The following is a 26,283-nucleotide window of genomic DNA, read 5'->3' as shown; positions in this document are numbered from 1 at the left end:
TATTCTGAGATGCGGGTTGGCGCTGTATTATCTACACAATATTACGCAGGTGGTTTTAATGTTGTGGCTGATACAAATACAAAAAGTGGCTTTAGAAGTTGATATATTGTTAGGTATTTCCCACATTCACATACAACTGTCATTTTTTTTTCTCCGTAGTGGTAGTCACGATGAACTGTTATTTTGCTCACAATGGATTTGACTTATTATCATTATTTATTATTGATACTGTTTTTATATTATTATTCTGATAATTAACAACCACAACAACAACCATTATTCAGCAAATAAATGTGAAATGTAAAATTGAGTTGCGCTGACTGACCCCTGTTGACAAGGCTCTTAAAAACTCGAATTGCTCTAATGGTGTTTAAATGCATATTATTATGGAATATACATAGGAGTCCAGAGCAGTGGTGGAGAGAGTACTGATTTTTTTACTTAAGTAAAAGTACTGCTACTGAACAAATAATTCACTTGAGTACAAGTAGAAGTACTGAGAAATATTTTGACTCAAATAGGGTTAAATAATTAGTTTGCCAAAAAACTACTCAAGTTACAAGTTATTTTATGAAAATTACATTATATATAGTATATATGCTTCTATTTTTAGAACAGACTTTTTTTCTTGAAAGAAATGTATGCTTCTTTTCATCATTAAATTGATTAAAAATACTGCCAAAATCATTCATTGCCAATATAATTACAGTTTGAAATAATTGTTTTAAATCATATTTATTCTATTTTGTCTTTTACCTGTGATGGCAAGCATATATTGTGTCCTATTCCTTACAAAATCATTCTAAAGAGCTAATTTGCTAATATTAAGTAAACTGTAGCATTTGGTTACATTATGTTTTGATATTTCTCATACCTTCTTTATATAACATCCATCCGACGCACACTTTTGGCCTCTTGTGGGTGATGCTTTCCAGCCATATAAACAGCAGTACAGGGCAGGAATGTACAATACAGCACCGTGAGCGAGAGTGTTACCCGCTAGGACAGTTTATTTTGAACAAGAGGGGCAAACGGTTACGGAATTTAACGGCAAACTTATGCGGATTTATGGAAGCGGAGAGCCCTTCTGTGCACACATTGGGGCAATGAAGTTTTTCTTGGTTGTTGGCAGATTGGATGTTCCAAGTCTCTTGGAGAATTCTCCACAGTTCTTCTGTCTATTTAGACTGTCTCAATTGCTTCGGTTTCTTTATGTAATCTCAGACTGACATGATGTTCAGTGGGGGCCATGACATCTGTTGCAGGACTCCCTGTTCTTCTATTCTAATATTTTCCATTAGTAAAAGTAATGTTTGAGAGTCTAACATTTATATTTCCTATTGACACACTAAAGCTGAAGATATAAATAACCATCTTAAGACAAATGTTTTTGCGAAACATCTTCTTTTGCACAGTACTGTATATAAAAAGTTTGTTTTAGACATATAGTAGCAAGTAAATAATTTATATATATGCCACATATATGTCAAACTACATTGAGTTTGAATCCAGGGTGTGCTGAGTGACTCCAGCCAGGTCTCCTATGCAACCAAATTGGCCCGGTTACTAAGGAGAGTAGAGTCATATGGGGTAACCTCCTCTTGGTCACGATTAGTGGTTCTCGCTCTCAATGGGGCGCATGGTAAGTTGTGAGTGGATCGCTGAGAGTAGCGTGAAACATCCACTGGTAGCATTGGCGGTCTCAGAAGCGGAGGCAACAGGGACTTGTCCTCCGCCACCCTGATTGAGGTGAGTAACCGCTACCACGAGGACCTACTAAGTAGTGGGAATTGGGCATTCCAGAATTCAGGAGAAAAGGGGATAAAATATATATATATATATATATATTGTTTTTATTTATTTACTTTTTTTAAGTATTCAAGAACTGTAACAGTAGTTATATATATATATATATATATATATATATATATATATATATATATATATATATATATATATATATATATATATATATATATATATATATATATATATATATATATATATGTGTATATGTATATGTGTAAAATGTGATGATTAAGGTCATTCAAATACATACATTATTGTTGTAGAGTATTGATTAGATAACACAAAGTGACTTAACATAAAGTGGATTTTGAAGTCAATATATTTTTTCTAAATTATGTTCAACTTTGTAGAGTAAAAAAGTGCATTTTTAAAAATAAAATAATTTATGTAATGATTCATACTAATTAACATACAATTAACATGTTAAATGAACAGCCTTAATTAAAACGTGTTTTTAGGGAATATTTCTTGAATTAAGTTTAAATCATGTATGGCAAATGGCAATAGTGATGCTTGCAGTAGGCAACACAACTAATAAGCATCAATAACATTATCAGTAGCAAACCTGTGGTATAATGTAGTCATTACAATAATACAGCTCTTCTGTTGTGTTCTGTGAGCTGATTTTGAAATGTATATTCAACATGCCTAGAGTATTATTATAGCATGGCAAATGTGAGTATGTAAATGATCTGCCACTTTCCACGCTCCCTTTGAGTCAGTTGTTTGCACGGCGGGTGTGCATTCGTGCTGCATCACCGAACAACATTATCCACCTCAACGATTATGTAAGTCTGTTGTTGCGATCCTAAGATTGTAGACACTTGCACCACCTGGTAGCCACAATTTCAGTAGTTAGTTCTTGCAAAGCAGTACTTTTTTGATATTCCTCAAACATTCTGGCTAAGGTTTGGTCTAAACCCCATCACTAAGTGGGTTCTTTCTCTTTTTCCAAAATATTTGTTAAAAAGCCAAGCCTGGGTTAAGAGTGGATTGAATAACTGTCAACGATGTGACTTGACTATTATCGCTTAAATATTTACTATAAAAAAAAAAAAGTGACTAAAAATGATTCAATATTTTTGAAAATGCATTTTCAAAGATACCATCTGCACAATAGTTGTAGTAAAGACCCGTAACATTATAAAATGGCAACAATGTTACCCAATAAAGGTGAAATAGTGGACGATTGGTAACATAGTTGACAATTAAGCACATTCTACATATATTATGAGTTGTTTAAAAATGTTCAATTTAAAAATATACAATTTGTAAAATACAATTTGGAGTTAATGATTTGGCTTAGCAGTCATTTGACACATTTTAAAATCATCTTTAGTTCAATAACATTAAAACAATGGTTTGACGAAATAATAAATAACTATTAGCATTTTCATAATTGTAACCTTGAGAATTTTAAGGGTGCTTTATTAGACAATATACATTTATTTTTCTCACTATCAAATACCAAATGTATCCCAATTAAAAAATGTCTGCATTTGATCAAGTACAAACCATTGAACATACAGACTCCATTTAAACGTAGTTTCGTAATTCTAGTTATAGGGGTCGTTGACACCAAGACTTTTGTTTTTCTAACTAAACATGCACTAGACGGTACACTAGGTACGAAAACTGTTGCACTGCATCTTGATGTTTTTTTGTTTTGTTTATGTTTTTCTCACCATTTCATTGAAAAGAAACTTTTAAAATATGTCTCAGGACACCTGCATTCTGTTCCATTCATTGTGTTGTGTCTAGCGTGTTCGGTCTGAACGGCCCCTTAGATAAATAGAATGTTTGCCATTTAAAATGTAACAGGCAGCGTTGATGTCATTTTAATAACTGCACACTAAATTCTGATTGGTCTTCTTTCTTACATCTATGTATGTACTGTTTGTGATTGGTCTTTTCTTTCTTGCATCTCTTTATTCATCAGTCCATCCATGAAAAAAAAAGAACTACTGCTACTCATTATTAACTGTAAAAAAAATTACATTTAAATTTAGATTTTGAAAATGCTGAAATTTGACACTGTATATACTACTTTTCCTGTCAAAATGCATTTATTTCCACTTTAGGTAAGAGAGCAAAACCATATGTAACAATATGATGGTTTATTAACATTTTCCAAACAAAACCTTCCACAGTATAAAGATAGAAATGCTGTAAAATAGCACCAATTCAAGAAACATTAAACGTGGGAGTTTGACTTACTGAAAGAACTAGTGCCCACACAGGTTGCATATTCATTGCAATGGGCTTTAAATCTCTTAAACTCTCATCCTCCACAATATTGATCAGCCAGTAGACTGTTGTTATCTGCTTTCCTTCAGCAACTGTGAAGCTGCGTTCATGATTCACATTAGAGCGTCAACGCCAGCGTTAAACGCCACTTTGAACTCCACGCTTACAGACAAAAACGGCTCATTCTGCTTTTTGATGATAGTTAAAATTTGACGTGCTTCCGTGGTAATTAAAACGCTCCTTACATTTGTCCCGTCTAGGCTTCTTTTGTACATCAAATAGTGTTAAGAGTTCCTTAATCCATCTCCATTATTTCAAGGAAGCACAGTTGTGTGTGTTTGTGGTGTGTCCATTAGTGGAATCCTCCGCGCGGACACATTACAAAGGTTTCACCCTACCAAGAAGTGTTGGTTAATGTTGTATTAAAGGTAAACGTGTTAATCACGATATACGAAAATGTACGACTTAAACAATTTTATTTGATCGCATGCGTTAACACCAACAGCAGTAGTATATACAGTATACAGTAGATACATGTATGTACGTATATACTGTATACAAAGTAAAATGTGGGAAGAAAACTAAAATTATTATGTAGTAAATGCAAATCTACTTTACCTCACTCTACTTTCACTCCATTCAGAACTTCATTCAGCTGAATGCTAATTTGATCATTTGGACACCATGGAAACCAGCATTTTAGGCAGAGAGTTGCAAGGCAGCCCCCTGGCATGGTAGGGTCATAACTAAACACAGGCTTTGGAGTCTACTGGGGAGATATACAGTAGAAGAAAGCAAAACCTTGACTGATCTACAATGGTAGTGAATTAAACCTCAGCAGAGACACATAAAAGCACTTTCCCACCAGGCTCTCCTCTTCTCTGTAATCAATGCCTTTCAGGAGAGTAAAGACACTGAAATTCTGCTCGCTGCAGATTGGAATTTATTCTTATGCTCCTTCGCCTGGAGGTTTGCTGGCTCATAGGAGAGGCTTTTATCTGCGTTGATCCTTGAATTAGGAGGCAGCGGTCTCCAGGAGAAACTTGTGATGTGTTTACTGCCTCTGTTTCTGGGAGGACTAAATAAGAATGAAGGCGAGACACAGGAATGGTCTGAAGCGAATTTCTAAACAGCAAGACATTGCTTTTGTGCAAAAGATTCCTACTGAAAATTGTTGCACCCAATAAAATATATTGTACTTTTGAACATGTTTTCGTCTAATGATGACGCTTTATCAGAAACTACTTATGCTCAAAGTAATACCATCAAAGTTAAGTAAAAAAAATTTTATCTGTCGAAATCACAACAACACTTGCTGACAGTGAATTGTGTTGAAATGTGCCATTGCGACTATTAGTATATTATTATATTCATTAGTGATTGCTATTGCCCCTTTGTGAGTGTTTTCGTTAACGTTAATAACTTTGTCTCAGATCCAGCAGGCTGCCGAGCGACCGGAGAGAAACTTTGTGGATACAAGGCAGCTGAAAGTGTGTGCGACCTGCTTTGACCTCTCTGTCAGTCTGTTACGGGTTCTAGAAATGACCATCACTCTAGTGCCAGAAATATTCCTGGACTGGACCCGCCCCTCTGCTGAGCTGCTGCTACGTCGATTGGCTCAGGTGAGAGTGATTTCTAAAGCAGCTGTATTGAAGGAATATTCCGGGTTCAATACGAGTTAAACTCATTCGACAGCATTTGTGGCATAATATTGATTACCATATATATATATATATATATATATATGTGTATATATGTACTGAGTGTATATACAGTGAGGAAAATAAGTATTTGAACACCCTGCTATTTTGCAAGTTCTCCCACTTAGAAATCATGGAGGGGTCTGAAATTGTCATCGTAGGTGCATGTCCACTGTGAGAGACATAATCTAAAAAAAAAAATCCAGAAATCACAATGTATGATTTTTTAACTATTTATTTGTATGATACAGCTGCAAATAAGTATTTGAACACCTGTCTATCAGCTAGAATTCTGACCCTCAAAGACCTGTTAGTCTGCCTTTAAAATGTCCACCTCCACTCCATTTATTATCCTAAATTAGATGCACCTGTTTGAGGTCGATAGCTGCATAAAGACACCTGTCCACCCCATACAATCAGTAAGAATCCAACTACTAACATGGCCAAGACCAAAGAGCTGTCCAAAGACACTAGAGACAAAATTGTACACCTCCACAAGGCTGGAAAGGGCTACGAGGAAATTGCCAAGCAGCTTGGTGAAAAAAGGTCCACTGTTGGAGCAATCATTAGAAAATGGAAGACGCTAAACATGACTGTCAATCTCCCTCGGACTGGGGCTCCATGCAAGATCTCACCTCGTGTGGTCTCAATGATCCTAAGAAAGGTGAGAAATCAGCCCAGAACTACACAGGAGGAGCTGGTCAATGACCTGAAAAGAGCTGGGACCACCGTTTCCAAGGTTACTGTTGGTAATACACTAAGACGTCATGGTTTGAAATCATGCATGGCACGGAAGGTTCCCCTGCTTAAACCAGCACATGTCAAGGCCCGTCTTAAGTTTGCCAATGACCATTTGGATGATCCAGAGGAGTCATGGGAGAAAGTCATGTGGTCAGATGAGACCAAAATAGAACTTTATGGTCATAATTCCACTAACCGTGTTTGGAGGAAGAAGAATGATGAGTACCATCCCAAGAACACCATCCCTACTGTGAAGCATGGGGGTGGTAGCATCATGCTTTGGGGGTGTTTTTCTGCACATGGGACAGGGCTGACTGCACTGTATTAAGGAGAGGATGACCGGGGCCATGTATTGCAAGATTTTGGGGAACAACCTCCTTCCCTCAGTTAGAGCATTGAAGATGGGTCGAGGCTGGGTCTTCCAACATGACAATGACCCGAAGCACACAGCCAGGATAACCAAGGAGTGGCTCTGTAAGAAGCATATCAAGGTTCTGGCGTGGCCTAGCCAGTCTCCAGACCTAAACCCAATAGAGAATCTTTGGAGGGAGCTCAAACTCCGTGTTTCTCAGTGACAGCCCAGAAACCTGACTGATCTAGAGAAGATTTGTGTGGAGGAGTGGGCCAAAATCCCTCCTGCAGTGTGTGCAAACCTGGTGAAAAACTACAGGAAACGTTTGACCTCTGTAATTGCAAACAAAGGCTACTGTACCAAATATTAACATTGATTTTCTCAGGTGTTCAAATACTTATTTGCAGCTGTATCATACAAATAAATAGTTAAAAAATCATACATTGTGATTTCTGGATTTTTTTTTTTTATTATGTCTCTCACAGTGGACATTCACCTACGATGACAATTTCAGACCCCTCCATGATTTCTAAATGGGAGAACTTGCAAAATAGCAGGGTGTTCAAATACTTATTTTCCTCACTGTACATAATTATTATATAATTATTTGTTTTTTCACATCAATCTACACTCCATACCCCATAATAACAAAGCAAAAACCATATTTTTGATAACTTTGCAAATTATTTTAAAAGATTAACTGAAATATCACATTAACATAAGTATTCAGTCCCTTTGCTATGACACTTGAAATTTAGCTCTGGTGAGTCCCATTTCTCTGGATCATCTTTGAGATGATTCTACACTTTGAGTGGAGTTCACCTGTGCAAAATTCCATTGATTGGACATGATTTGGAAAGGCACACACCTGTCTATATAAGGTATTACAGCTGAAAATGCATATCTGAGCAAAAACCAAACCATGAGGCCAAAGGAACTGCCTGCTGAGCTCAGAGACAGGATTGTGTTGAGGCACAGATCTGGGGAAGGCTACAAAAATATTTTGGCTGCATTGAAGGTTCCCAAGAGCATGGGGACCTTCATAACTCTTAAATCATATATAAACAACCAGGACTCTTCCTTGAGCTTTCCGCCCATTCAAACTGAGCAATCAGGGGAGAAGGGCCTTTGTAAGAGAGGTGATCAAGAACCTGATGGTCACTCTGGTTGAGCTCCAGAGATCATGTGTGGAGATGGGAGAAACTTGCAGAAGGACATCCGTAATTGCAACACTCCACCGATCTGGGCGTATGGCAGAGTGGCCAGACAGAAGCCTCTCCTCAGTGCAAGACACATGAAAGCCGCTTGGAATTTGTAAAAAAGCACCTAAAGGACTCTCAGACTGTGAGAAACAAGATTCTCTGGTCTGATGAAATAAAGATTGAACTGTCTGGAGGAAACAAGGCACTGCTCATCACCTGTGCAATACTACCCCAGCGGTGAATCATGGTGCTTCATCATGCTATGGGGGTGTTTTTCGGCAGCAGGGACTAGTCAGGGTTGAAGGAAAGCTGAACACAGCAAAATACACCTCCCGGCAGACATCAGCAACCCCTCCGCCTCCTGGTGGCCGGCTCCTCCATCTCCTGGCAGATGGCAGCGGGCTCCTCCGCCTTCTGGCGAACCTCTCCAGTACCACCAGACCATACCTCCTCGCGTCACAACCCTCATCAGCGGCGAGGGCTCTCCGACAGCGCATCCCTCCTCCTTCCCTGGTCTAGGAAATCACATTTTCTTGATCTTTTGAAATATGAGGTATATGAATTATATAGACATCTAACTATAGACAACTACAGTTGCTATGTAGATGTACCATAACTTACAGAATGCAAAACTTCCCCCCGAGCCCACATAGACCATTTATTCAAACTAAACTACTTAAACAGCTCTTCATGGTCTTAATGGTTATGAACATGGAAAATGTGAAAATTAGACAATCGCAAGAGAGGTTGTGATTTCTCTTAGGGCCCCCATATGCTCAGAAAATGCCCTGATGGCATCTAATGGCTGAATTTTATTGAATTTAATTAAGTCGTTTCATCAAGCCATGAAAGTTCTGAGACTAAATAAGAGTTAAGGAGGGGTGGCAGTCATTATTTGCAATGAAGAAGGGATGAAAGTCATGTAATTCTTTTTAAGTTTCATATATACTTGTTTTAGGATAAGAGTGTTAGTTTGTGGATGCAAATGAAGATTTGGACTGTGTGTGTGTCTGTCTGTCTGTCTGTGTGTGTGTGTGTGTGTGTGTGTGTGTGTGTGTGCGTGCGTGTGTGCGTGTGTGAGTGTGTGTGTGTGTGTGTGAGTGAGTGTGTCTGTGTGTGAGTGAGTGAGTGTGTGCGTGTGTGAGTGTGTGCGTGTGAGTGAGTGTGTGAGTGTGTGTCTGTCTGTCTGTCTGTCCAAGTTTGGGTGCACAAAAAACAGACAAAACTTGGACAAATGCAGAACGTTTTTTGTGAGGTTTAGGGGATAAAATCTATAGTTTGTACAGTATAAAAATCATTATTTCTATGGAAAGTCCTCATAATGATAGCTGTGTGTCTGTGTGTGAGTGAGTGAGAGCGTGAGTGTGTGAGAGTGAGTGTGTGAGAGTGAGTGTGTGTGAGAGTGAGTGTGTGTGAGAGTGAGTGAGTCTGTGTGTGAGTGTGTGAGTGTGTGAGTGAGTGAGTGTGTGAGTGAGTGAGTGAGTGTGTGAGAGTGAGTGTGTGAGAGTGAGTGTGTGTGAGAGTGAGTGAGTGTGTGAGTCTGTGTGAGAGTGTGTGAGTGAGTGAGTGTGTGCGTGTGTGCGTGTGAGTGAGTGTGTGCGTGTGAGTGAGTGTGTGCGTGTGAGTGAGTGTGTCTGTGTGTGAGTGAGTGAGTGAGTGTGTGAGTGAGTGAGTGTGTGAGTGAGTGTGTGAGAGTGTGTGAGTGAATATCATGAAAATATGTCCAATTCACATTTCACCCCACTATTTTGGTTGGTGAAGGCTATTTAAACTAATAAACCATTAAATAGTTTATTTGGACAGTTAAAAATTTGCCATTTATTATATTATCCTCCAGACAATTCAGCCCATATATATATATATATATATATATATTATTGCTGTAAGGTATTTATAATGTATATATACACTATATACTATATACACACACACACACACACACACACACACACACACTATTAATATATTTATAAAATTACTGTAAAACAATGTTTTTATTTAGCATAAGGCAGTATAACAAACAATACACTGATAATTGTAGTAAACACTACAATTTAAACAAAATACAGTATAATAATTTTTTACATTATAGTAATAATTTTTTTTTTGTTATGCAAAATAATCTCAGATGTTTTAATCAGGCTTAATGTGCTTAATTTTCATTAAGCAAAATGTAGTGTCTTGTTTCTTGCTTTTAATTTCAGAATTAAACATGATATGTTTTGACAGGTTTTGTGAGTCACGCTGGTATATGAATGAGGAGTGCGAGTATCTTGTCCTCAGGGCCTTTGCAAGTTTAAGGTTTAAAAGGGAATTTTCAGGTGGTGTTTTCTCACAGCGATTGTGTGGGCTTTATTCCTAGCGGAGCTTCCGTTCACCTGCAGCTTGTAATCAGGATTTAATTGAAACACACCTGTGAGCTCAGCAGGCGTCTGTAAACCCTTGAGGAGAAAAATCCTCCCTGAATCCACCCCACTGACTGTGTGAACGTGCAGGGGCGTAGCAGTCATTTTAAAGGGGGATCTTTTATGCAAAATTCCCTTTTAAATGGTGTTTGAACATAAATGTGTGTTGGCGGTGTTTGTACACAACCACCCTATAATGATAAAAATCCACACAGTCCTTTTATTAAATCCCCATTAATCATAAGCACTGTCTCAGAACAAGCCGTTCGCACATTCGGTACAAAGTGACGTCACTTTGTACAAGCCCCGCCCACAACTGTTGAAAGACACTGCTGATGGACATGTTTGTTTGTGTGTGTTGTTTCGTTATAGCGCATAGCGAACGTTGTATTTGTGTGTGTGTGTGTTGCTCATCCATCATTGCAAAACTGCTGAAAAAACTCTTCAACAAATAAATAAATGTATCAAATAACCATTCGGAAACTTCCTGGTTCATTCTCAAAGTTGTTACTTCTGACAGAGTCTCTCCCTCATCAGTGTCTGACTCAAACATATAGAGCTGAACACCACTATTTTCACTGTCAGTCATATTGATTATGACGTCTAGTTATCCGATGCAGAGATGTCAAAACTCCGCCCTATTCTGGAAACAGGGCGGGGAGCACCAGCTCATTTGCATTTAAAGACACACACACACAAAAACAGCTCGTTTTTATTCCCACCCAAAAATTGCCATTTTCAACATGGTATAATAAATGATCTGTAGGGTATTTTGATAGTAAAAATACTATTTGAATTTCGCAAAGTTTTGCTTTGCTGGCCATATATACAGTGAGATGCATGCTAAATCCTGAACACACTAACTAAAACCGGCAGTTATAACAGAATGCACTGGGTGGCGCTGTTGAGTATTGGCCACAAGTTGATCACATTTGTTGAGCAAACGGTTCAGAACGCATGTTCAGATGGACACCAAAAAAGCAGGTTATTGTGAGAATCTGGGTTACTGTTTAAATGTACTAGTTAAGCGGTGTTCTCTTTACTCTCGTATATGTGCAGCTCGTCAGAAAGCAGCATCCCTGTTCCAATGTAATCCCCGCCACGCTTTTGTAAACAACAAACATGGCATCCGAGAAAGACTTTGCTAGCTGAGGTGAGGTTTATCGTACAGGTCCTGTACGTTAACAGCGTCAGTCTACTTCATTAGCTGTTTCTTTTTCTTCGCTTTGCGTGAGCTTAAATGCCCGTAGCTGCTACGGCCTTGTGAACGTGTAACTTTCTGTTTCGATTTAATCCAATTCCTTTGCTGTTTGTTGCAGCAGTTACTAAAAACACAAAGGCTCCATTTACATTGTAAGTCCTAAACCTGCTTTTTTGTGTCTTTTCTCTGCAGCTCCTGAACCAAGTGTTAAATCGAGTTACGGCAGAACGAAACCTGTTTGACCGAGTGGTCAACTTGCGTCTTCCAGGTAATGCTCACCAGTCTCTATTCGTTTTGTAGGAAAAGAATTATAGATTAGATTCATGCAAATTGTGTGAAGCATCAAACATAAGTGCATACTAGGTACGCACTAGAGTATGCACTTGACTGCAATTATATTTCTCAAGTTCATAATGTACCAAATTGAACCTCTCATGTACTGTACTTTGGTTTTTCTTTGATCGTGTTCCTTTTGGGATAAAATATGGTTTGTTACAACCTACCATTCGACTTTGTGTTTCTTTTTTTAGCATCTTGTTTCAAGTCCCTGAACAAAGACATCATTTAATATTCATTCTGTAACGATCTTCATGTCACCTTTCGGAAGTTTGGAAAGTCAGTCTGCGTGCTCAGGGAACGATATTGGAGCAATGGGTCAAGAGATTAGACAGCGATTTTAAGTGCGGAAACATAATCCAATTCTGCCAAAGGATATTGAGACCTCAGGGCAAAGGGACAATTTTCCACCATGACGCTCAATGTATTTTAAAATAGTCTTGTTTGCAAAGCAGTTGTTATTAGATAGCATAATATGATCTGGGTCTTCCTGGTATGGATCGTAAAATGACTATCTTTGGGTTTTAGTGGATTTAGATTTCATCACCACTTGATATTTTCCCCATCATTTCTCAAATCTGTTCCACGATTGACTGTGCCATAGTGATATTTACAGACAGTCCTAGCATTAAACTTCTGAGAAAATGTGGTATGTTTGGTGTCCTTGGAAGAAAATAAAAAAATAGTTAGACCGTCTCTGTTCTCTTGAAAGATTGCCGCTTGCACTCCATTGACCTGCACTTCAGAAAATCACTTTGCAGGTAGAAAATGGTCTAAAACGGAAATTGCACGAAACAGGCTTTTTGTTTGAAAGTCATTTTCTTCTAGTGTGTGACTCAATGATGTTGTGTCAAAATGCAGTTACAAACAAGAACATAACATCAAGGGTTGCCTTTTCAATTATAACGTTTTGTAGTTCATTTTAGACTGTATTGACTGCATTTTTAGTTCGTTTTTAATATAAAAGTTCATAAAGTTACTTTAGTAAATTAACAAAAATGAAATGATCTGAACCATTCAAACAGTATAGGGGAAAATCTCGCTAAACATAGTATTTTTCAATAGAGCGTAACAGTACCCGCCCACTTTTTCAGCCATCTGGGTTCCGGAGGTATATTTTCCCATTAATTTCTTCCATAGACTTTTCATAAAATCCTCCATTAAAGAGTTGTAAAGCAAGAACCAGCTTCGAGATGAATCACAACATTACAGACTTTGTTTTTTAAGGCAAAACTATTTTTTTTTACATCGGATGAAAAGAAAAAGGTACAAGTCTGTGTACTTACCATCTTTCATGAGAGCACGAACTACAATACCATGAAGCAATCCCATGAATGGCGAATATAAAACTATGGAAATATATAAAACTATAGATTTTAGGTTGTTGATTATAAGTATAGTAACAATATAGTTTACGTTTATTGCGAAACATTCCGATATACACACATATATAAGCAATTTGAGAGTGCAGGAAGACATCATGGTTTGCATCGTTCAGAGTGCATCATGGGAGTGGGTGGTCGCTTCCAGGCTAGTTTCGTGGGCTTTGTTGGCCATGGTTCTCTGATTGGTGAAGCTCTCTCTGCTGGACCATGGGTAATGTAGTTGTTCAACAAGAATTCCACCATTAAACACTATTTTTAAACAATGATGTTGAAATAAGGCAAACTGATGGCTTCAACGGAAGCATATACCAATGTTGAACAACCTCAGAGCTCAAGGTAGGTCTGTCTTTAAATGTTTATAAGTTAGCTTAGAAAATCAATTTGTCTATGGAATAAATGAATGGGAATTTTATTTCCGGAACAAGACTGTTGCGCACTAAAACGTTATATTAGTTCAGCTGTTTTCAAAACTGTCCAAAACTGTACATTTTTCCAACAAGTAGTGGTAAAGCGTCTTAAAATATTTTCTTTATTTAGCTATAAATGTAAAAAATATATTGATTCAATACCTAGTATCACCAAATTAAAATTAATAGTTTCAAAATTTTCCAACGTTTCTAATTAGAATTTTCGTTCATTGTTACATCATTCACAATGCTTCTTGGGATTGTGGATTGTTTCCCCAATAAAGACGTTAAGTACACATCCTTGTACCTTTTGACTTTTTGTCCTATTTCCAAATCCTTTTATTGTTTTTTGTTTCAAATCAAAGTTTGATATCATGGGAAATTATATCATTGAAAAATGCATGGGAAAAATACATCCAGGACCAAGATGGCTGAAAAAAGTGAACAGCACTGTTGCCAGTAATGCCACTAATGGACCAGTACACTTAAAGTCCATATGCAGAAGTCCACGTGTATCATTTTACATCATATATAGTATTGAAAGGTTCATTATTGAGCCCATTTAAAAAAAAATCCAACAAAGCAAGAAATTTGCGTTTACGTGACATTTTAAATAATCGCTTGATTATCTGCTTTTGACGTCAAACCATTAAGAGGCATGCACACAACTTGTGCATACATTTGAGAAACCGGGAAGAATGGCGGTAAAGGTGTTTACATGCAACACAGAATCAGCGTAATGGGCAAAAATTTGTGGATTGGTTTATTCTTACGCCGTTTATGACCTTACATGACCACACACATTGTCGGCTTATTAAGCATAATGGGTGTGTGTAAACGCGCTCCTTGTTATCAGTTATGTAAATTAGTGTTTTCTAGTTTTGATTTATTTCTTGAAAATGTAGGCCTATATGTTCCACTTTAATGCTATCCAAACTTCTTGAAATAATTATATACAGTATTTCAAAAGATAGGCCTATGGTTACTTTTGTTAGCTGCTTGTAGTGTGGCTGTTGTTTCTCTGCTTTGAAGTTATGAGTAGCTTTTTGCTTGGGAAGCTACATTTCCAAAGTTGCTTCCACTGCACTAAACCATTTTTCTTATTTGTGTATAGGCCTGGAGAGCGTTGATCATTACCCCATCTTAGTGGCTGTTACGGGGATATTAGTGCGCATTCTGGTAGACTCAGACAAGCATGGGTAAGTTTATGGCTTTGTTTCTTTATTTTACTCTGAAATGTATGGTATTTCCACTTATGTTTTGTTGGACAGAATTTATACTAAGTTAGATTTAGAAAATGCTAATCAAAGCCAGAATTCATTGAAGTTCGGAATAACTAAAATGGATAACATGAATTAAATTGTCAGACATTGCTTCTTTTTTTCTCCCTAGTTAGTTACCTTTGCAAAAAAAAAGAAAAAGTCAACTGAAGTATCATTGGTATCAGACACAAAGGGGCCTGCATGTGGTATTTGAAAGCGTAATCTCTTCTGCAAAATATCTCCTAGAGTGTAATGGAGAGTCTATTATAGTGTTACAGAACCAAGCTTCTGTTTGTATTGGGTCTGTGTGGATTTGATCAATGACAGTTACACCAGGTGTCTGACTTTGTCTGGTTTGAGAGCCATTTTTCTTTTTGAAAACTGGGAAAAGCACATTTGTTCTGTGTAAATGGGCATACGCCAGATGTTTGTGTGTGTTGGCAGGGGAGTTGTGTGACTTTGGTCTGTTCTTTAGAAACAGTCAACAGTTAATTGCATGTTCTGTTGCCTGGGGGGGCAGTTGGACGCCCACCACATCACTCTTGTGTGTATGTGGGCTGAGAAGAGGGTCAGAGCAGGATTTGGGACAGACCCTATCCTGTGGGGAGATGGAATCTAATAACGGGCTCATGTTGAAAGAAATTAGACTTCTGAGAGACCTCAGAAAGGACGAATGGAGTCTCTAATCCATCATGATTGCTCTCACTTTCAGTGTCTTTTTAAACTGGATTTGTTAAATTGCTGGCTTTTGAAATGTTGTTTCCAATGTGGGCTAGTGATTTGTAGACATGTTCATGGAAAATTTGGAAGTATCAGGAAACTTTGTTTTTCAGGCCTGGAAAAGTCATCAAAATTAAATGGGAATCACAAAAGGCTGTGTTTTATAAGTACTGTAAATATATAGTATGCACAGCGCCAGCGTGTTAGTGAATGGTGCTGCTCTGTTGACAAAATCTCACTCATCTTAAGATATAGTCCCAGTTTAGGTGGCATTACAAGTTTAATTCTGCCTCTTCATTAATGCCTGTTGCTATGAACCATTAATTTCCTTCTTTGAGTATGGACCCTGTATTTAAGGTGTAGCATGATAAAGGGCTGAAATTTTTTAGAGACCTCTTTAAGGATGGCACCTTTTACAGTTATAAAAGGATGTCCTATGACTTTGAGCTGCCAAAGTCCCACCTGTTTCGATATCTTCAGGCTAGGTATTGGCCACGTTCTCTACTTCCTAATTTTCCATGCCTGCCACCCAAGCTTGTTTGGAAAGAGTTCCTTGAGCTAAACTTCTCTCATAAGGCACTTATTTCCAAGGTTTACTATCAGTTACTGGAATTAAAGGAATGCTCCATAGTTAGGAGTGGTGGTGGTGTAGTGAGCTAAAGCACTAAACTGTTAAGCAGAAGGTTGTCGGTTCGATTCCCACAGCCACCACCATTGTGTCCTTGAGCAAGGCACTTAACTCCAGGTTGCTCCGGTGGATTGTCCCTGTAACAAGGGCTCTGTAAGTCATTTGGATAAAAGCATCTGCCAAATGCATAAATGTAAATGTATATGTAGTTAAAATTAAAAAAGCCTGGGAATGTGAGTTGGGAGAGAGGTTTGTGGAGGAATGGTGGGGGAAGGCTCTTAACAGAATTCATATTAGCTCTATATGTGCACAGCTTTCTGCAATTTTCCCTAATGTTGATGATCGATGTGATAGATGCCATATCTCACCCTGTAATATGCCATTTGAAACTATGCCATTTTTGGAACAATTATTTTGAAACTATGAGTAAAATATTTTTGGAGTCCCTAAGGACTGGACTCCTCTACTCAATTAGATGTGTTCACCTTTACGTCTTTATTGGCTAGAAGGCGAATTTTGTTTCTCTGGAAATCTTGCACACACCCTGGTACTTCGCAGTGGCTTGTGTAAAAGATGCATTTCTTGAAGCTGGAGAAGATAAGATGCTGTCGCTTTGATGGATCTGTCTCCTTTCATGATAAATGTCAACCTCTTATAACATACTTCTATTCTCTACGAACTTTACCTGATGATTGAATTTAGATCATCTTTATCCCCTTTTCTTTTCCTTTTCCAATTTATGGTTTTATTATCCCTCTGTGTTTTGTTTGAATGGGTTGTATGACTATGTCAATTATTGTCACGCTGTATGTGTGTGCCTACTTTCTACTCAATAAAATATTATAAAAAAGTAAAGAGGCGAACTTGAAGACTGGAATTACTGTTAATTTTGCTGCTACATTATCCAGTATACTAGTTAATAATAAAGTTTTTCTTAATGAGATATACATTTATATTGAAATAATGTGTAGTTAGAGATTTGTGTTTCTTTACATATTAAAAGAGTATTCCCAATTAGTTCCACACAATTACGTAAAGCTATTCTAAACTTATTATGCAAAAAACAACACTGGTATCAGATCGGGATCAGCCGATACTGAGATTTTTGATATTGGAATCTGATCGGAAGAGAAATAAATGGTAAATTGTCTGCACTTATATAGCACCTTTTTAACCTTTACGGTATTCAAAGTGCTTTACACTGTAACCCATTCACCCATTCACACACATTCATACATCATGCAAGGTGCTAGCCTGCCATTGGGAGCAACTTGGGGTTCAGTGGTGTCTTGCCCAAGGACACTTCGGCATGTGGAGTCGTGTGGGCTGGGATTTGAACCACCAACCCTGCGATTAGTAGCCAACCCGCTCTACCAACTGAGCCACAGCCACCCACAGCTATAAACATTGGTATCGGTGCATCTCTAGTAACTAGAGAGACATCTATCAACATCATTCTTGAATTTCCCAAACCTCTGATCGGTGATTATCCTCAGAATTGTGCAGAACAGGCTTTAAACTTCTAAAACACATGGACTCTGGAAGAATAATAAATCACAATGAGATCTGTTGAAGATCTGATTCCTGGAAGGCCCTGATAGGTTACTACATGTCCATCGAATCCCTCTGAATAATATGTTTTCTACTCTAGTGTGTTTGAGTATACCATTGAGAAGATGTTAATACTTCACATGCTGAAGTAAGTAGGATGGTGTAGAAATGTTATTTTCATCTGGACAGGTCCAGAAAGAATTAGTGCTTTAGGCATAAGACACTACATGGAAGAGTAAAAAAATACTAAACACCTAAGCCATTCAGTTTGAACGTGTCCTCAGTGCAATGGAGGTTTCCCAAGACACGTTCCTAAAAATTGCATTTCTTTTAACTTGACATGGCATCTTAAAAACTTGGCACTCCTGTGTGAGACACTGAAAAAATAGGGAACCGTGGCACAACAGTTCAATTATTCCATCTAGCACGTTAACGTAGAAAAAAACACAATGCAATATACAATGCAGTGCAACAAAAATGCACTTAGTAGTTGACAAATAACAAGCACTTTTTTGAAATATCAAGATTAACATTTAAATATTAAATGAAAATATAGATCATACATAATTAAATTAATAACAATTTATCATTTATACCTTTTGTGCAGTTTGCTTAAATCTTTCTGTGAATAGACATTCATTTTTGAAAGAACATATATTGTACATGTCAGTGTTTAATTGATAGTAAATAAAAGTTGCCCACCCACATACAGTACAATGTGGTGCAACTCAAAACAGCACAATTTACTAAACATGGTGCACAAAACTATGGTGAACAGTCAGTTCTTGAATTTCATGTGTTGGTAGCAGGAAAAATAGGCAAGAGTAAGGATCTGATCGACTTTGACACGGGCCAATTTGTGATGGCTTGACGACTGTGTCAGAACATCTCCAAAACTGTAGGCCTTTTGGGGTGTTCTCTGTATTCAGTGGTTTGTACCTACCAAAAGTGGTCCAAGGAAGGACAACCGGTGAACCGGCAACAGGGTCATGGTGCCCAAGGCTCATTGATGGGCGTGGGGTGCAAGGGCTAGCCTGTTTGGTCTGATCCAACAGAAGATGAAAAACGTAATGCTGGCCAAGATAGAAAAGTGTCAGAACACAGTTCATTGGAGCTTGCTGCGTATGGAGCTGCTAAGCCACAGACCTGTAAAAGTGCCCATGCCGACCCCTGTCAACCACCGAAAGTGCCTACAATGGGCACGTGAGCATCAGAACTGGACCGTGGCGCAATGGAAGAAGGTTGCCTGGTCTGATGAATCACATTTTCTTTTAGATCATGTGGACGGCTGGGTGCGTGTGCATCGTTTACCTGGGGATGAGATGGCAGCTGATGCACCATGGGAAGAAGGCAGTCCGGCAGAGGCAGTGTGATTCTCTGGTCAATGATCTGCTGGGAAACCTTGGGTCCTGGCATTTATGTGGATGTTACTTTGACATGAACCATTTACCTAAAGATTGTTGTAGACCACGTACACCCCTGCATGGCAACGGTATTCCCTGATGACAGTGGCCTCATTTAGCAGGATAAAGCGCCCTGCCACACTGCATAAATTGTTCAGGAATGGTTTGAGGACATGACAAAGAGTTCAAGGTGTTGACTTGGCCTCCAAATTCCCCAGATCTCAATCCAATTGAGTGTCTGTGGGATGTGCTGGACCAAAAGTCAGATCCATGGAGGCCCAACCTCCCTCGACATGACATGATTATAGAAATTTGAATGTCTAGTTCCTGGATAATTTAAGCTTCAAAGTGTGCATCAAGTATTGAGGAATGTTAATAATATCAGAATTAGGAGTGTTTTTCTTAGCAGCACGTGAAGGATCAAATCCAGGAATTAAGTTTATCTCCATATTTATCTTCTCATAACTAAATAATAGCTTGTAAATACTATGCAATGTTTCTATGTACACTTCAATGCTTTCAATGTACCCCATGTCTACAGACAATATGGGGAGGTGGTTGATGATGTAACCAAATACTATCTATACAGTATATACACTCACTGCCCACTTTATGATGTACATGCGATTATCTAAACAGCCAATCGTGTGGCAACAGTGTAATGTTTAACATCATGCAGATATGGGTCAGAAACTTCAATTAATGTTCACATCAACATCAGATTGGGTAAAAAAAAATTAGACCATGATTGTTTGTGCCAGATGGGCTGGTTTGAGTATTTCTGTAACTGCTGATCTTCTGGTATTTTCACACAACTAGAATTTACTCATAATGGTGACAAAAACAAAAAGCATCCATTGAGCGGCAGTTTTGTAGACTGAAACGCCTTGTAAATGACAGAAGTCAGAGGAGAATGGCCAGACTGGTTCGAGCCAATAGAGAGTCTACGGTAACTCAGATAACCCCCCCGTTCAATTGTAGTGAGCAGAATAGCATCTCAGAATGCACAACATGTCGAACCTTGAGGCGGATGAGCTACAACAGCAGAAGAGCACATTGGGTTCCACTTCTTTCAGCCAAGAACAGAAAACTGAGGCTGCAGTGGACCTACCATTTGTGTACCTCAGCAGAAATCCAGATTTGCCAGACCAGGCGATGGTTGATGTGTGGCTGCCACACGATTGGCTGATTAGATAATCGCGTTAATAAATAGATGTACAAGTGTACCTATATAATAAAGTGGCTGGTGAGTACTGTGTGAATGTGTGTGTGTGTATTTATTTTTTCCATTTATTTATTTTTTACTTGTCTCTTATAGCGATGTTGAAAGATAGACTACATCAACTAAACCAATTAGCAAGAATGCTGCTCTCAGCTGCACTGTGGCGTTGTGTTATCTTCTCATGATGGCCTAGCATCTGTCTTCAATGTGCTGTGACCTTTCCTTTGAATGTCACCAGTCTTTTACTTGTGCTTCTCTGTTTTATAAGGTCTTATAAGGTCTTTTCTAAGGTTACACAAGCCCTGTACACACAAAACCGACATTGAGTCAGCCAGGTCACTTTCATTTACAGGTGAACACAAGAGTTTCAGTCTTCAGAAGATGACCTTTACAAACTTGATAAAACAGCTATGTTCATCCCAACACCTCAGGTAAAAGCTATAGTGAAAAAGAACCTTCTTCACTTTGTTTTTTGGTTTCTTGAGTGGTTAAAGCTTTTTTTAGCCCTAGCCTCAAGGATTTTGTTTAAAATTTTAGTTGATGTATTATCTTGGTCTCAAATAGCCAAGCAGCTTCTTGATAACCAAAGCTGTCCATGCCTGTCCACGCAATTCGGCTGAAATTTCACTTGGATATATGAAAGAATACCACCAAATTCCCCCAACTGATGATGTTATTATATTGTTATTTCTCATCCTGTAAAAAAAAAAAGAAACACCTTTGCTATCCTTACATGGTAGATGGGGGACAATTTGAATCTGCTGCTAAATTTGGCATGTAATACCCAGTACAAAATTGTTAATGAGGAAATAATTGGTGTGACACCTGGCACCTTCCCACTTCCTGAATTCCCGCTGAAATCTACACTTGCTTGAGGTGCTGGGCTGTTGTCATGGCGTTTTTCATACTCTAAATTCTATTGGAATAATCCAATTTCAGTAAAATTAGGTATGTGCTAATTTACTTCTATTATATGCATGTCTTGATCGCATTGGTATTCAGGTCTGCAATTTGTGTGGTTTGGCCCACTAATTTGATTTCAAGCATAGAAAATCAAGCTTGAAATTAAATGCAACCATTCTGGAATAAGAGTCACTTAAGGTTATTGGTCCATGTTAAAATATTATCCAAGTTAATTTTAGTATAAAGTTTCTAGGCAACGATTTTTATGCAACTAATATGGCACTAGCATTGCCAGAGTCATGGGTTTGATTCCCAGGGTATTCACAAACTGATAAAAATAAAAATGTAACTATTGACTGCACTGTAAATCACTTTGGATTAAAGCATCTGACAAATGCATAAATGTAAAATGTAATTTAATGTAACTTTTCTTATGGCTCTTGGCTTGGATAAGTTCCATATTGTTTTCCCAAGTTCTCATTTTACCTCTTAGTTTTACTGACTGAATCTTTTATTTTAGATAAGCCATATCTACTGCACTATAAAGTAATTTTATCATGGGATACAAAGTATGTGTAAACCTGTTTTAAAGTGGTAGCATTGCTGTATCCACAGCCTCAAGTGGCTTATTGCTTTAAAAAATGATGGCAAATGCAACATGAAAAAATGAAATGCATCAAGGTTCAATAAAATGTGTATTAATAATAGGAATAAATAATTCTCGTAATATAGCCCATTAGCCTAAATACAGTATAGGCTGTTTACCGTTTCCAAGAAATATTTCATTTGGTATATTAACTGACGCATATGGATGATTACTCTTTTCCAATTATACTATTAGCATAGTGTAACAAAAATGTCTCTTGCTTATCGGAAAGGAGGAGGCGGGAACCGGATGAACAAACATGAAGACATTTAATTAGACACAACACAAACACTGACACACACAACTCCGTGTGCGTCTCTCTCTTGATCTAGTGCCTGTGGCTTCTCTTTATTCCTCTCCCGGCTGATTGGGGTGATTTAGCACCAGGCATCCATCCTTACGGCCCAGCCACACCCTCCTCCTTGTCACAAATAGCAATTTGATGAAAAGTTGAATAAATACATTTTTGAAGTTTGTAGTATTTGACATGACCCCCTTTTGCTTCAGTGACATCATGTTCTCGAGCCGGCATGGACTCTACACATTTATGCAGAAAACCTGATTATCAGGTTATCCAGCATGATTTGAGAATCTTCCAAAAAGCTTCTTGTGTACTTTAAGGGACCTTTTGTACAAAGTTAACATTGTCAGTTTTACAAATTTGCGAAAAAACTATATTTAAATGGATGCTTGAAAAAACCAGGCCTATATGGTTTGGTGCTTACATGTTTGTATGTGAGATCTTGTAGATAATAGCCCCAGATTTGGTGCAGCCTAGATTTAACACTCTCCTTATGACCTTTAAAATGAGGTCAGCGCTCTCATCCTTGGGATCCCTAATGCATGCCCAATTATCTCTTCACATATCCTGTCATCTCCTCCAGACTGCCTGTAATTTTCCACAGGAACCAAAGAGCTTTGTGGGACATCTGCCAAGTTCTCTGGGTCTGCTTGGTCCTGTCTCTATTATCAGTGTAGTGTAGAGAAACCACATTGAACGATATCGAGAAACAAGAGGATGCTCAGACAGCTTTGATGAATCTGATAATGAACCACTCTTGTATTCTGAAATTTTTCATAACTTCATAACTTCATAACTTTCATAATATTTCATAACATGAAGTAGCTTTGTGTTCTTAGATTGTATCAGTTAGTTTGGGTATAGTATCAGGTTTTTTGGAATTTGGAATGCCCAATTCCAAATGCGCTCTTAATCCTCGTGGTGGCGTAGTGACTCACCTCAATCCGGTTGGTGGAGGATGAATCTCAGTAGCCTCCGCGTCTGAGACCGTCAATCCATGCATCTTATCACGTGGCTCGTTGAGCGTGTTACCATGGAGACGTAGCACGTGTGGAGGCTTCACACTATTCTCCGTGGCATCCACACACAACTCATCACACACCTTACCGAGAGCGAGAACCACATTATAGTGACCACGAGGAGGTTAACCCATGTGACTCTACCATCCCTAGCAACCGGGACAATTTGGTTGCTTAGGAGATCTGGCTGGAGTCACTCAGCATGCCCTGGATTCAAACTCACGACTCCAGAGGTGGTAGTCAGTGTCTTTACTCGCTGAGCTACCCAGACTCCCTAGTATCAGGTTTTAAATATTTTCAATAATCGATACTAGGATCTAGAGAGCATGGTGGATGATTTCCAAAATAATGTTGATATGTACATGAAGTAATTGAATAATAGCAAATGATATGTACACAAAATTCCTGAAATTCAATGAATAGTTAAATCATTTGATATATAATATATACATTATATTGGCAGATGGCAATAAATGCAAAATGGGGAAAAAAATAGGATTCATTGACCAGGCCAATATATAGGTCTATAAATAATAACAGATACAAAAATTCTGGTCAATACCACTAATCCGATAAATATTTAGAAATGGGCAAATTTCAGCCAATTAATTGGCCTGGTCCATATATACAGTATAAATACAGTATTTTGGTCTATCAATAACAGTGATTCACCAATATTGAAATTCTGTCCAAAACAATAAGCCTATTAATATTTAGAAAGGGGCAAATAGTTTGCCTGACATAAATACATACATATCGGTATATCTCGAACAGTGATTCACTGTGACTGAATTTCTGGCCGATACCAACAAGTCAATAAATATTTTCATGTTCTCATCACACCTAATGCATTACAACTCCTACATCTTCTGTCCACCCCAAATAGCTGTATTGTGACAGACTGCCATTGTATTTCCTAAAGGTCAGTTACTGTAAGTTCACACAAGTCCTTAAGATTAAGCTATACTTAAGACTATTACACATAAAAAAGTTATGTTGTTGAACCATGGTACAGTGATGGTTTGAGATGAAAATTGGATCCTAAAATGATCATGTTGACAAAAAGTCCATGGACATATTCAACTACTGCACCCATATACTTTGCCATTGTACTGTATGATAACCATATTTATATACCATGGTGTGTATGTTGTAGCCGCTGTAATATTAGAGAACATTATGGTATTACTTCCAAGATACATGTTTAAAAACCACATATGACATGCCGTCATGCTTTTTTATCATGTGTATAGTTATGCTATAGAGACAATAATACAGTGAAATCCTTATACAGTGAAGCAAAATGCAGCCTAAGTTATAGCTTATGAAATATAAAGAGGCATTAGCATCATTTCATAGTTTCATAAAGTGGTGACTGTTTTTGTTTTGCCAGCCAGTATTAGCATCTCATCCATATGCTGGGCTTGATGAAGCCAAAAGTGTGTCAGTTTGCCACATTTTAATTAGCCCATTTCGCCTTTACCCCACTGACAAAAGACTAGCTAGGACAATGCAAAACAGCATTAATGCCTGGCGTCACCCTCCATTAGCTGAACTGTCAGACATGTGCTCTTCTGCAGCTGGTGTTACATAAAAAATTAAAAATAAGACAAAAATGCTTCAGCATAGACGACGCTAGGGGTTTAGTTCCTTGCTTGGCATTGTTGAATATCGGTTGCTTTTTTGGAAGCCAATGAATTGAATTGTTATAACTAGTGGTGTTGAAATTCGAATGCTTTCAGAGTATGTACTGCAATGTTTGGCTGTTGAACCTGCTTTGGCTTTTTTTTTGGCACTGTTAGCAGAGTAAAATTGTCCAAATAATTGGCCATGCTATGTCTAAAATGTAAATGACTCAAAATGAACTTCTTGTTTATGGATAGGTTATATAAAAGCAATCGTGCTGTTCACGGTAAACACTAATGCTGTCATTACTGGAAAAAAAAAATGTGATTTTTCAATTTTTTTTTTTATAAAAGCAAGAATTCTGCCATTTAAAGATGATTTTTAAACAATCATGTTGAAGTAACGCAGTTGGATAAGCCATCGATGAACATCCTAGGAGCTCACGGTAGATCTGTCTTAAATCAATTCGTCTGTGCAAGAAACAAATTGGACTTTTACTTCCAGAACCAGATTGTTGTGCTCTTTAATTTTTTTTTTGAGGTTTTAACTCTTTAAATCTACTTGCTTCTAGTAATCTTTAATTAAATATTAAAGTTCATTCTGTATAAATATGTTAAGACGCTATTGCACAATTCAATTGAGAGAACGAGTTTACTAAATCAATCGAGTAAAATCATTTTATTAGGGTGTTCAGTATTGCACTAAATATCAGTATGGCCATGATTACCTATATATTGAGTACAACATCACTTTTGCTAATTTACATTTACATTTATGCATTTGGCAGACGCTTTTATACAAAGCGACTCACAGTGCACTTATTACAGGGACAATCCCCCCGGAGCAACCATGAGCGACAAATCGGGGGGGGGGGGAATTATTTGTGGTAACCACCATTATGCAATAAATGCTGTCGATTGAGCTTAACTTGAACTTGAACCCGGAATATTCCTTTAAGCTGAATTAATGAAGGTTTGTTTGCAGAACTGTAAAGTGTACTGATGTTAAACATCATTCTCTCAAATAGTGAGTTGGACCTCCAGTGTGAAACATTCATTGAGTTAAAAACACAAATGCCTTCCCATTCTTTTGTAGAGGAAAAAAAATCAATTTAGATAATTTCCTTCCATTAATGTTGTCTAAAAGGCATCAGATAGAGCTCACAGTGCTGTACTAATTAGATTGTGTAATTTGAGTGTAATTGGCTTTAGCAGCTT

At 37.9% G+C, this 26,283-nt stretch overlaps 1 protein-coding gene across 1 annotated transcript in view; it reads left to right on the top strand.

Annotated features, from left to right (window-relative positions):
* Positions 1-26,283, top strand: part of LOC127639360 (E3 ubiquitin-protein ligase RNF123-like) — a 176,008-nt gene that overhangs the window by 53,393 nt on the left and 96,332 nt on the right. Inside the window, exons 33-35 of the mRNA XM_052121316.1 lie at positions 5,490-5,678; positions 11,850-11,925; positions 14,900-14,984. Of these exons, the coding sequence (XP_051977276.1) occupies positions 5,490-5,678; positions 11,850-11,925; positions 14,900-14,984 (350 nt within the window). The remainder of the gene's footprint in view (positions 1-5,489; positions 5,679-11,849; positions 11,926-14,899; positions 14,985-26,283) is intronic.

Source organism: Xyrauchen texanus, chromosome 48, assembly GCF_025860055.1.
Source record: "Xyrauchen texanus isolate HMW12.3.18 chromosome 48, RBS_HiC_50CHRs, whole genome shotgun sequence".
In the NCBI taxonomy this organism is placed as follows: Eukaryota; Metazoa; Chordata; class Actinopteri; order Cypriniformes; family Catostomidae; genus Xyrauchen; species Xyrauchen texanus.
This window is presented reverse-complemented; position numbering and strand designations above follow the sequence as displayed.